The following is a 13,478-nucleotide window of genomic DNA, read 5'->3' on the forward strand; positions in this document are numbered from 1 at the left end:
CATAATGTTTTAGGAAACATGCTTGTAATTGAGTGTGAGATTGTCAGAAAGTTTGGAGTGTAAAATTTTAAGGAGCTCCTAGTGGAAATCAGTTCTAGATAATGGACCATAGGTGACCATGGCACTTTTAGTCTGGGATCTCCACACTGAGAAGGGAAGACTGTGGACAGCCCTGTGCAGAGTCTTAAGGAAAAAATTGGTGGGAGAAACCTTTCAGACCACGATCTGTAGTTCAACAGTATTGACAGCAGTGTGATTCGTTTGCTGTTCAGTATGAGTCAAATTGGTGTGTGCTGTGTTCTGGGCATCCCATCCCTTCTACCCTTCCAGAGCCAGACCACTCAGTTATAGTCCAGCCTGAAAAACGCAGTGACTGCGTGTCAGCTCAGATGGCTGATAGATTTCTGGGGCTCCATGTCTGTCGTGTGAAGCAGGGATCACAGACTGACCATCCTATATCACAGATAAGAAGTAACTTCTCAGGGTAAGTGTGAGGTCCCTTCAGAATGAAAGTCCTTTAGGCCAAGAGGCCTGAAACCCTCACTGGTTCTGACAGGAACTGTCTTAAGGGAGCCGCGCCCTTATCAGCAGGCTGTTCCCCAGGCCTCGAGGACAGCGGCAGCCAGGGAAATAGAGGCGGTGTTCTGACACCGCAGGCCTCCTGTAAAATGTGGGTTGAGACTCCAGGCGAGAGCATCCGACAGGAGTGTGCGTTCCCTCTCTTGAGTGTGAGAGCCCTGGGAGGACACGGGTCAGAAGAGCAGCTGCTGCTGGTCACACTCCAGCTCCTTCCTAAAGAGGAGACGGCTGGCAGTCCACAGGCTTGATTTTTTGGTTTGCTTTTTGGTGCTTGTTTTGCTTTTAATATGTCAGAGTAGTAACCCTCCTTGGGAAGCAGTTCAGGTTCCAGAGTGCTGTCTGTTGTTGGCATAACTCAGGCTGCATCGTCTCTCCTGTGGATCCGCCCAGGGCGTACTGATGGGCGTGGGACCAGCCTGTGCCTGCGCAAACTTCGCAGTGGGATTTGTTTCTTTTCAGGATAGAGAGAAATGGGAACTGATTTTTGCTGAGTGTGGAGTTTAATGGGAGAAAACAAATGGTCTACTTTCTGGTTCACCTGTGATAGTTGATGCTTCCCTTGCCAGGAAATAGTTAATGCCGAAATAGGATGACAGGGATCAGCTAACAAAAATGGTTTTCAGAATAAGCGGGCTAGGATTTGGAGCTGGGTGGGAATGTCAGGCACAGAGCTTCTCTCAGGAGGACCCCCTCCCCCCAGCTGCCATCAGTATCCATAATACCTGGCTTACTGGAACAAGGAAAATTACTGAAAAATCCCTTCCCCCTCCCCGGCTTGGCTCCCATGCCAGTCTCCTGTCCACACTGTTGGCGGGTTCTGTCGAATGAAGAATCTGGCTGTATACCAGTGTCCTTGCCACGAAACCTTAGAGTCCCTACGGTGAATAGTAAGATAACATTGGAGGCTAAAAGTGGTGAGAAGGAAATTGGTTGGTATATTATTTTCTGGGCTCAGCCTTTTCAGTTTACAAGTATCCCTTTCCCATTTCTCCTCTTTAATTATAGGGAGTTGTTTTACTAATATTGGCTTTGTATTGCAAGAAGAAAGCAAAATTAACCAGATGATCCTATTAGACGAATGTAGCAGTTAAAGTCAAAGCTCGAGCTTTAAGAAAGGACTTTTTTCTTTTTCAAAAAATTAGTGCTAAAGAATCCTCATGAATTTTTAGGTATAACATGGTGGTATGGTTATGTTAAAGAGAGTCCTCATGACTTAGGGATGCCTGGCTGGCTCAGTTAGTAGAGCATAGAGTTGTAAGTTCAAGTTTCATGTTAGGTATAGAGATGACTTAAAAATTTAAATTAAACAAAAAAGCCTTTCTTATTGGGGTTCCTGGCTGGCTCAGTCGATAGAGCATGCGACTCTTGATCTCGGGGTTCTAAGTTTGAGCCCCACGTTGGGTGTAGAGAGTACTTAAAAATAAAATATTTTTTAAAAACCGTCCTCATGTTTCAGAGATGCTTTCTGAAGTGTTTGTGAAAGAAATGCCATGTGTGTGGGTTTGCTTCATAATAACAGGGGAGGGTGAGGTGGGCGGAGGGCAGATGAAACAAGATTAGCTCTGAGTTGAAGTGGTTGAAACTGGGTGATGGCTACCCAGGAGTTCATTATAGTATTCGGTTTCTTTTTGCATGTATTTGAAATTTTCTATTTCAAATGGAAAGTTGAGAAAAATAATGGTAATTATTGCATAATGCATATTCTGAAAAAGGATTAATATTCAGAATCTGTGAAATGTAGTATAAGTAAGGCAGTTAAGAGTGTGGAGTTAGACTGGCGGAGTTTGAATTCCAGCTCTGCTGCTTACTGGCAGTGTACCTTGGGGCGAGTTACTTCTCTGTGATAGGATTTCCTCATTTGTAAATTGAGGATAAGAGTAGTATATACTTTGTAGAGTTGTGAGAATTTTATGAGTTAGCACAATAAATGCTAGTTATTAGTATTAGTATTTAAAGAATCCCTACCAGGGGCGCCTGGGTGACTCAGTCGTTAAGCGTCTGCCTTCGGCTCAGGGCGTGATCCCAGTGTTCTGGGATCGAGCCCCACATCAGGTTCCTCCGCCGGGTGCCTGCTTCTTCCTCTCCCACTCCCCCTGCTTGTGTTCCCTCTTTCGCTGGCTGTCTCTCTGTCAAATAAATAAAATCTTAAAAAAAAAAAAAAAAGTCCCTACCAAATAAGAAAAAGGTAAATGCCCTTGTAGAAAAATAGGGGAAAACCCAGGAATAAGCAATTCACAAAAAAGGAGACCCAGATGCCTCATACACATTCCAGTAATCAAAGATATAAACATCAAAACAAGTTAGCATTTTATACCCATCCAAAAGTAAAAAGTCTGATAATCCCAAGTGCAGATGAGGGTCTAGAGTGATGGAAAATCCCTTTGCACCCTGCGTATGGAAGTGATAGTCCAAGTGAAACTGGTATTTGGAGAGCAGTTTACTAATAGTAGAATTGAAAGATGCCCATATTTTATGACCGAGGATTTCCATCTAGTCATATTCCCTCAAGAGCCCTCCAAGACTCTGAATTGGAATGCTGAAAGGAGCACCCCTTGACCATTAACCTAACTTGGATGTTGGTAATAAACATAGCTGCCTTTAGAGCCCTCTAACTAGCCAGGCATTTGTTATGAATGATGGCACCTGTCCTCACCTGCTCCTTGTATGCGAGTTTTCAGTCGTGGGATGAAATCAGCTAGAAACTTCAAGACATGAGAATCAAGTCTCTATTTGCTCACTATATCTAGTCCCATTCCCTGAGACTTACATAGACTTACATAGACTTACAAAGTCCAGACTCCACAGCCTAGCCTTCCAACCCTCAGTGATCTATCTAACCCTCTCTCCTTTGTCAGTTTTCCCTTTGAACCTACCTATCTTAACAGGTCAACCCCTCAACCATCTCTTCCAGTTTCAGCTTATATCAACTTCCAGTCTTTGTTTGCGTCCACTTTCTACCTAGAATTCTTTTCTACTTTCTCTTTGTCTATTCTAGAACATCCTTCCAGGGTAAGTTTAAATCATACTTGTTTAAGTGTGATTTTTTTATCACCCTAACCCGCACTGACTTTTCATTCTGCTGGGATCCTCTGCTGGATATTACTCGTTACTCTATTACGGTTGCGTCTTTGGGGCCTTCGGCGTAACTCTTTCAGGTGCCCTACCACATATGGTGCATGCAAGGTAAGATTTTTTTTTCCCTCCAGAAACTAGCCTTTAGAAAAGAGGGATTTTCCTTGTATTTGACTTTTTATAAAAAAGTTTTTCGTCTTGTTGGGCTCCCAGTGAAATTACAGTCAGTTCATGAAAAAGGATGAATGAATTTGTGTCACCATCAGTTCCATTGATATCAACTTTTATAGAGATCAACCCACATTAACTGGGTAGACAAAAAACCTAAGAAAGTTTTAGTTATATTGTTTTTGAGACTATAAACGTCCTAATTTGAAGCATTAAATGTATTGTGTCTAAGTCTTAATCACGTTAAAAACTTTAAAAAAATCATTCACATCACTTATAAAAACACACAGCAAGTGTTCAGATTATGGGAACCATAAATAAATACCAATAGAATGAATGAATTGGGGGAGGAATCTAATTCAATGTTATGCAACTGGATTCCTGTGGCTGGGAATAAAATTTCCAGTGACAACACGGATCCAGAAAAGTGCTGTTGTGTCTCAGAAATCTTACTAAGAAATGTAGGTGATGTTTTCTAGAATATTCACTCAAAGAGTAGCTTTAGTTTTTTTTAAAGTAGCTTTATTGATGAAAAAGACGTTGATGCCAAAGGTGAGTGTGAAGAGTTTGAATAACGTGGTTTTATGAAATGTAAAAGTAGAAAATGCATTAATTCAAAGTTTTTAAACAGTAGTTATTAAATTCCAGTTAGTTATCATACTGTAATATTCGTTTTGGGTGTACAATATAGTGATTCAACGCTTCCATACAACACTTGGTGCTCATCACAGCAAGTGGCATTAATTCTAAATTAATGCATTAGACATACTGCTTAATTTTAAACATGTATACATGTAAATAAATTTCTAAAAGTTTATATATTCAAGAGGACCACAGACGTTCCCTCTCTCCATTCCTCTTTTCCATCCTTCTGTTATTATTTAGAAAAATTGGGGAGGGCCTTGTATTGGGGATAGTCTTATTTTAGCCAGATAGGGCAGCTATCACATAAATTGTTTCAAGGCAAGCCTGTCTGTTTTTTTTATTTCCCTCCTTTCACCTGGCTAACTTACATGTCTTGAAACTCAGCATAAATGTCATCTCAGAGATGTTCCCTGACATTGCTAGTTTGGGCTACTTGCTTACCTCTGTCGCAGCATTGATCCCTCTGTGTGTCATATTGCTAAATTGCTTGGGCTTGAGGCCCGAGGTTGTGCTGTTGCCTTGAGATACCAAGAACTTAACACAGCTCCTAGAATATAGTGATTGTCAAAAAACAACAGAATGAATAATTGGTGTTTGACATTTTTTTAAAGAATTTTTTTTTAAGTAATCTCTACTCCCAGTGTGGGGCTCGAACTTGCTCACAACCCTGAAATCAAGAGTCCCATGCTCTACCAGGTGAGCCAGCCAGGCGCCCCAGTGTTTGACATTTTTGTCTTGAGATACCAAGAACTTAACCACAGCTTCTAGAATAGAGTGGTTGTCGAAGAAATAACAGAATGAATCAGTGGTGTTTGACTTTTTTTGTTCTTCTCCATGGTTTCTGGAATAATGTTAAGCACAGATGAGATGTTGTTCAGTAAATACTTATTGAATTATTAGGAACACATTAAGTTTTTAGACACACTTCAGAGAAGGAATTAATCAAGGCTTGGAAAGTATGGGTTGAAAGAGAATTCAGGTAGACCTGCATAGTGTCTGGGATGGTGTTGAGGCTGTCCTCCTCTCCAGATGGCTTCTTTTTAAAAATCCAGATGAGATAGGGCACCTGGATGGTGCAGGCAGTTGGGTGTCTGACTCTTAGTTTCGGCTCAGGGTTATGAGATCGAGCCCCGTTTTGGGCTCCACACTTGGTGTGGCGTCTGCTGAAGTATCTCTCTGCCCCTCCCCTTGCTGCTCCTACTCGCTCGCTCTTTCTCGCTAAAATAAATAAATATATCTTTAAAATAGAATAAAAATCCAGATGAGGGAGAAAGCTCTCTGACACTGAAGCTGGGTTTCTGCATTTGGGAGATTAAGGTAAAAGCTTCTACAGCCCCAAGGACAGCACTGCGCACGTCACATGTGAGCGTTCCATGAAGAGATGGACAAAAGCCCAATTTAATCACTAAGATGATTGTGATGATAATCCCATTTTTCTCATCCATTTCACAGTCTAGGAAAGGCCCGAATCCAAACGGGTATTTTTCCTTTCCCTGAGGGATCCAGACATTTCCCTGTCTCATTATAGCTGTGTGGAAAATCTGAAGTAAAGCTGTTCATTGAACTGTTTTCAGTGCAATATACAAGATATGGGATTGGCAGCTAGAATGCCACCAGAGATTGACTACAGTCGTGTTGGACATACAATGCCAATTAATTAAGCAGAAAAAAAAATTTTTTTAAATAAAGAACACAAATACTCAGATTTCTGCTTGTTTATTCAAATTCTATCCCTTTTCACTTCAACATATCCTGTTCCTGACAGTGTTTTTGCCTTAATATGTATGTGAGGCAGCTACAGTGGAAGTGCTGGGATCCGTCAGTGGTGGGTGGTATCTAGCCACTGACATAAGCATCTCAAAGTGTTTTTACGGAGAACTGGAATAGAATTGGTACTGGGGAGGGGCTGTTTTCACCGGAGTCATAGGATGGTAGCTTGGGTACTGTGATCCATCATTGGGCCCTCTGCTTTGCAACTCTGTACGTTGTTTTTTCAGCGTACTTGGAGTTGACTGAGTTTTAAGGGATTGACTCACAGTGATCATACTTGCTAGAGATTAACTGATATAAATTAATTGATTTATAACATGAGTTATAAATGCCAAGTGGTACAGTATTTGAACTGACCACTCAGTGCATTTTGTTGCTTTAGGATATTGTGAGCAAATACTAATCTGAAGATTGTCGGGTGAACATGGAGTCAGAGCAAAGAAATGGTGGGTAGAGAGATTCGTAGGGTGGTCTTACTAACTGGCATCATCAAAGTTTGGGAGCCTGATTTCTCCTGTAGAAATGCACCTGTCAAGGGGACGAGAATCCTGGAATCCACTGGTTAGGCCACCATTTTGCCATCACAGTCTTGGAGGCAATACTTATTGATTTCCCTTTTCTAGACTCCATGCAGGCTACCCATACTCTTTTGTTCTCGTAGTCTTTCTTCAGACACCTTAGAAATATTTAATAGTCTTCAGCTTTCTTGTATACGTAATGGAGTGTTAAAGTTCCTGGCCCTGTGTTTTTCTGAATTTAGAGTATCTTCACCAGATATTTAATCTTATCTACCAGTTTGAGTTTGTAAATTGTATTCAGAGACTTGGAAATGCCTTATTGCTGATTGCCCCCCTTGTACTGACCACCAGGGAGGCTACTCCTTTTACAGGGCCGCACCTGATGGAGAGAGCTGGGAGACAGGTGTTCTACTGACATGCCTGTGCCTTCCCTGCCCAAAACACCTGGCCCCAAAATTGTGCTGGGCGTGCTGTTTTATTTTATTTTTTTAAATAATATTTTACTTATTTGAGAGAGAGAGAGCCAGAAGCAGGCAGGGGGAGTGGGAGAGGGAGAAGCAGGCTCCCCGCTGAGCAGGGAGTATGATGTGGGGCTCGATCTCAGGACCCTGGAATCATTTCCTGAGCCAAAGGTAGATATTTAACCAGCTGAGCCACCTAGGTGCCCCCAGCATATGCTTTTTTATTATGATAGAAAGGAAATGCATGTTCCCTAGATACATTACCTACATCACTTTATTTAATCCTTATAATGACCCTATGAGAAAGTTACTATTTTATTTTAAATACGGGGATGATGGGGTACAAGAAGCTTAGATAATGTATTTGCCTGAGGTTACATTCCTGGTAAATACTTCCTCTCAAATTCATGTCTCTCTGACTCAAAGGCTTATTCTTTGTCTTATTGATAAAGTTTATTTTGTAGCTTTCATTATAAAAGTAAAGTATGTTCATTATTTAAAGTTTGAAGAAAAGAAGAGCAAAAAGAAAAGAAAATTATCCATAGTCCCAGTCCAGGAGAGACAGCCACTGTTGATATTAGCTTAAACTTGTTTGGTTATACTACGCACTGTTTTGAATTTACTAATAAGTAAGCTTGCTGTCAAAAAATAGTGCATCTCAGGATTCTAGGTGGGCCTTACCCCAAAATACGTTTGTTTATTTTATTTTTTTACATTTTTTATTGTTTTATTTTTGAACTAAGCGATGCTTAATTAAACATGTTAAGTGTCCAGCATGTGACCAGCACAGCACTAGGTGGCCGTGGGTGATGTATGGAAGCTCTGTGCTCACTGAGTCTCAGAGCTGGAAATTATTTCTTCTGCAACGTCCCCACTTCTGCGTGAACATGCCATGTTGATGAGCTCTCCCTCGTAGGGGCTGCTCTTGAATTTTAGATCGTTCTGATTATTAAGATGTGGGACTGGCTCCTCAGGAAACCTGCAGTCTTGGAGAGAGAGGACCAAATGTATGAAATAAAAGCCAGTAATTGAAGATCACGGTCAGTGTTATGTGGGAGTAAGAACTGAAGGGAGACCATCATCCATGCAAAGAAGAGCAATGGAACTCTGTTGTGCACAGCCTTGTGTTTGGACTAGGAGCTTTGCTTATAATCTCGTTGGTTATCACAGCAGCCCTGGATAAGGTAGTAGGCATTATTCCCACTTTATAGATGTTATGACTGAGGTCCAGCTTACAGTTGGTGAAGTTGAGATTCAAGCCCAGGTCTGCATGGAACCAAAGGCATGCGCTTACTTCTCTCCCATACTGTCCTCTCTCTAAAGTAGTTCCTGTGCTAGATTTGGGGGGTTTCGTAAAATAACTTTTTTTCTTATAAAAATGCACATAACATAGAAAATTTGGAAAATAAAAATATCACCTCTAATGCTACCTTTTAGAGATACGTGTGATGACTAGTTCGGTGTCTTTCTCTCCGTATTTTGCCTTATTTACTCTCACATACATATATGCACTTATCACGTGTCTTGTGTATACGTAAGTATATATCTGTACATATGACTGTATACTTAGGTATTCAGTATATCTTTTATACAAAACCACTATTATTATATACTATTTTGTTTGTGTTTTTTTTCTTTTCATAAAATATGGTGATCATTTTCCAATATCATTAAGATTTGTTAAAGCATATCTTTTTAAGTCCTACAGAGGATTCTACCATGTGTATGTGCTCTTACTTTGTAACCAGTCAACCCTTATTAGAGTTGAAGCTCTATAATTTTTGCTGTAATGTTTATCATATTTTTTAAAAGATTTTATTTATTTATTTGACAGAAAGAGAGGCAGCGAGAGAGGGAACACAAGCAGGGGAAGTGGGAGAGGGTGAAGCAGGCTCCCTACTGAGCAGGAAGCCCGATGTGGGGCCCGATCCCAGGACCCTGGGATCACGACCTGAGCCGTAGGCAGATACTTAACGACTAAGCCACCCAGGCGCCCCTGTTTATCATATTTTGATAAGCATTCTTGTATAAACGTTTTTTGCATGATCTCTGATGGTTTCCTATCAAGTGTATGTGTGTTTTAAGACTTTTGATTCAAAACTGCCATCTGGAGGAATTAGGTCCAGTATGATGTGTGAGAATCCATGTTCTCTCCAGTACTGGTAGTATCATTACAAAAATCTTTCCCTATTTGGTAGGTGAAAAATGACCTCTTTGTGGTTTTAGTTTGCATCCCTTTGACTACCAAAGAGAATGAATCTATGTTGGAGCTGTCGTCTGAAGTTCTGCCAGTCTTGGATTTCCTTCTAAGAGCCATATGTATGAAGCAGAGAAGGCTAGAGGCTTCGTCTTGTTTCAACTAAAGTACGTCCTGTCTTTTGGCAGATCTCTGACATCTACATTAGTGGAGAGTCAGGGGACATGTCAGCCAAGGAAAAGCTGCTCTTGTGGACCCAGAAGGTGACAGCTGGCTACACAGGAATCAAATGTACCAATTTTTCCTCCTGCTGGAGTGATGGGAAGATGTTCAATGCACTTATTCACCGGTACAGGTAAATGCAGTAGAATTTCCCTGTGCCGGGAGGAGCTTCTCGTCTTTCTTATAATAAGTTATAATGCCATTTTCCTCTCAACCAAGAATCAAGACCCTGGTTCATTTTACTTATCTAAAAAAGGAATATGTATTGAACTCCTACTATTCCAGGCACTGGGTATGAATATCAGTGAACAAAACAGCAACAGCTCTTGCTTTCATGGAGCTTATTTATTTATTAGGCGACAAGCAAATAAATACATGGTGTTACGTGATGGTAAGTACGTTACATAAGAGATGGGGTAGAGAGTGATGGGGTTGGTTGTATTTTGGACAGGGTTGCTGGAGATGGCCTTTCTGATTAGGGTGTCAGAGCAGAGCTGTAAAAGAGTGAGCCATGCAGGCCTTCTCGAGTCAGAGTGCTGCACTGGGAGGAAGCAGCAAGTGCAGAGGGTCTGCAGTGGGGGCTTACTTGGAGTGGATGAGAAACAGCAGGTGGCTGGAGTGAAAGGAGTGAGGAAGATAGGAATTTTTTAGTGGTCATAAATACATTCCAGGTTTCACTCTATACTAGTTTGTGATACTTCTCCCATGAAATCCAGCCTGCCTGCTCTGTGCATTTAGAATGAGCGAGCTCTAGGCTCCTGGCGTGTAATTGAAAATGGGATTAGTACCTTTCTACACCTCTTGCTTTCTCTCTAATGCAATTAGCGTATTCCAGTTCTGGGTACTTCGAAAAGGTATACTTTGTGTGAACTCATATATGGTGTGTAGATGGTGGCCTTTCATGTGCCTTGGTGGACTTTTACAGACCTGATCTGGTGGATATGGAGAGGGTACAAATCCAAAGTAACCGCGAGAACTTGGAGCAGGCTTTCGAAGTGGCAGAAAGACTGGGGGTCACCCGCTTACTAGACGCTGAAGGTGAGACGCCGAAGGTTCGCCTTATATTCATTGTCCTTCTCCTGGCAGCGTCGTCCGTTCTGACTAAGAAATGTCTTACCCTTTCTCTCTCAGACGTGGATGTGCCATCTCCAGATGAAAAGTCTGTGATCACTTACGTGTCTTCAATTTATGATGCCTTCCCTAAAGTCCCTGAGGGTGGAGAAGGGATCAGTGCTACGGTACAGGAACGCTTTCCCAAAATACCTTCTGACTTTGATACGTTTGGGTGGAATGTACTGATTAGACCTTATTTCTCAAGCACTCACCGTAGGCAGAGCATGTTTATACAGAGCAGACTGAATCTACATCCTCTTTATACATGGTCATCGTCTTTGGTCCCAGCCAATGAATCCAGATGCTGCTAATTTTGTAGCATTCAGCATAGACTATTCTAGTGTCAGGAAATTGAATACCCTCTTGAGAGTCCTTGAGGAGCTCTGAAACTGGGACTCGAAGCATTAGGCTGAGCAGCCGTGCAGGCAATTAGAGGAAAGGGATTTTATGTGGTTTGGGGTGGCCTAAGCCACTGTCTCCCGTGCTGGTTTTGTGTACCGCTAATCGGAAGGTGTGTGATATCTACCTTTTGGCAATAGGAAGTAGACTCCAGGTGGCAAGAATACCAAAGCCGAGTGGACTCCCTCATTCCTTGGATCAAACAGCATACAATACTGATGTCAGATAAATCTTTCCCCCAGAACCCTGTAGAACTAAAGGTAAAGTCACGGACTTAAGTTGTTTTTTGTAAATTCATTCGTGGGATTAAGTCTCAGAGCTTGTTGCTGCTGGCTCCTGGGTGAGGTGGGATAAAAGGTGGGTCAGGTTGCTTACACCCATCCACTCATTTACCAAATATTAATTTTGTAGGCACTTTATAACCAATATATACACTTCAAAGAAACGGAAATTCTGGCCAAGGAGAGAGAAAAAGGAAGAATTGAGGAATTATATAAATTATTAGAGGTAAGGAAGCTTATCCTTTACTGATTCTTGGGGTGTGCTGGTTTGCCTTATTGTTACTTCTTGGTTAAATTGGCCTGCATCCTCTTCCCAACCTGTATTAATAGCAATATTCTCAGGGTGACAGACAAGCCTTTTAGGCTGGTCTTGAAAATTTGTGGTAATGGGGCAGTATCAACCATCTGTATTTCTTAGAGGCTTTTGAAAAATGACATACATTTATTCAGAAATGTCGAGTTTTGTGAATGAGTTTTCTGTTTTTCAGAAGGAAGCTAATTCTTTCGCTAAGATGGAAAGGAAAGAGACTTCCACCCACATTTTGATTCCTAGAGAATTTGAAACTGTAGATTTGGGCATTGGGCCTTTGCAGAAGGGGGGTTATCGAGAAGACAGGAGGATTTATGGAAAACATAGAAGAAATGGAAAGATGTAGAACAGGCAGTAGTCCCTGTATTTTGGAGCTGGTTTTTCTGCTCTGACCGCAGGCTGAGGGACTGCTAGGTATTCAGCTGTTTCCTTTTATGGGACACGGGAGAAACTGCTGGTGGCGGGGTGAAGAAGCAGGAGGCGAGGTAGCACCAGCGCGTGAGACCAGGCCCGAGGGCATGGCTGTGCTTTTGGACTAAAGGAGTGTCTCTGGGATTTTTTAGGTGTGGATTGAATTTGGCCGAATTAAACTGCCTCAAGGTTACCACCCAAATGATGTGGAGGAAGAGTGGGGAAAGCTCATCATCGAGATGCTGGAGCGAGAGAAGTCACTTCGCCCAGCTGTGGAGAGGTGGGCCCAGGGCCTGACGGCGACCTGATGTGACCTACCCACTTGGAGCCTGGCATATGACTATGGTTTTTATCTTATTATAGGCTGGAACTGCTGCTACAGATTGCAAACAAAATCCAGAATGGTGCTTTGAACTGTGAAGAGAAGCTGACACTAGCTAAGAATACACTGCAGGCTGTGAGTGTGTGTAGTCTCTCCCCTCCTGTCACGTGTTCTCCCCTTCTCACCCTGTGCTCCCATGGTCCAGATTAATGATGGAGAAGTCCAGCCATGTCACTTCCTCACTCTTGGATGTGCGGCGACCCACTTGGCTCTCTCGGTCCGTGTGGCTGAGGGCACTGGCATTCTCCCACGTCCATTACTCCCTTTCCCTCCTAGGACGCCGCTCACCTGGAATCGGGACAGCCGGTACAGTGCGAGTCGGATGTCATCATGTACATTCAGGAATGTGAAGGTCTCATCAGGCAGCTGCAGGTGGACCTCCAGATCCTCCGGGATGAGAATTACTACCAGCTAGAAGAGCTGGCTTTTAGGTGAGGACTGTGAGACTCGGATAGAGGGCTTGCTTACTGCTGAGGCTCGCAGATCAAGAGTCAGGCTCTGAATCTTGTAACTTGGGTCAGAGGTCAGTGTCTCAGTGGGGATACTATAGGTATTTGGGGCAGAAAAATTCTCATGGTGGAGGACAATTTCCCTGTACCTGCAGGATTCCCTCATCATTGTGGCATCTTACAACAGCCACACACATTTCAGAGTGACCTGCCGGTTATAGTTCCACATCTGGGTTAGAACTGCCGGTGACTGAATGCATCATTTTACGGAGAAGAAAACCAAGCCCCATGGAGGGGATGAGAAGCATCTAAATCACGTAGTTTGTACAGAGCCAAGACAAAGACTCACACCTTTTGACCCCTAATCCATTGTTCATTCTGTTACACTATCCAAAAGTTACATAAACAGATACTGGTTTGCCTCCTTCCAATTAACACTGTAATTTGGCATTTGCCTCAACAGCTCCAAATGATGAAGATGTTAATACCACCTTGCGTTCA

The 13,478-nt window shown here is 42.4% G+C and overlaps 1 protein-coding gene across 27 annotated transcripts in view; it reads left to right on the forward strand.

Moving 5' to 3' along the window:
• The window catches only part of MACF1 (microtubule actin crosslinking factor 1), a 328,942-nt gene that overhangs the window by 161,243 nt on the left and 154,221 nt on the right, over window positions 1–13,478 (forward strand). For all 27 annotated transcript variants that reach the window (XM_044390486.3, XM_044390500.3, XM_048221817.2 and 24 more), the window contains 8 exons: window positions 9,599–9,765; window positions 10,558–10,670; window positions 10,764–10,870; window positions 11,285–11,404; window positions 11,556–11,651; window positions 12,299–12,426; window positions 12,510–12,603; window positions 12,805–12,959. In XM_044390486.3, coding sequence (XP_044246421.2) covers window positions 9,599–9,765; window positions 10,558–10,670; window positions 10,764–10,870; window positions 11,285–11,404; window positions 11,556–11,651; window positions 12,299–12,426; window positions 12,510–12,603; window positions 12,805–12,959 — 980 coding nt within the window. The remainder of the gene's footprint in view (window positions 1–9,598; window positions 9,766–10,557; window positions 10,671–10,763; window positions 10,871–11,284; window positions 11,405–11,555; window positions 11,652–12,298; window positions 12,427–12,509; window positions 12,604–12,804; window positions 12,960–13,478) is intronic.

The sequence above is a fragment of the Ursus arctos genome, unplaced genomic scaffold (genome assembly GCF_023065955.2).
Source record: "Ursus arctos isolate Adak ecotype North America unplaced genomic scaffold, UrsArc2.0 scaffold_32, whole genome shotgun sequence".
In the NCBI taxonomy this organism is placed as follows: domain Eukaryota; kingdom Metazoa; phylum Chordata; class Mammalia; order Carnivora; family Ursidae; genus Ursus; species Ursus arctos.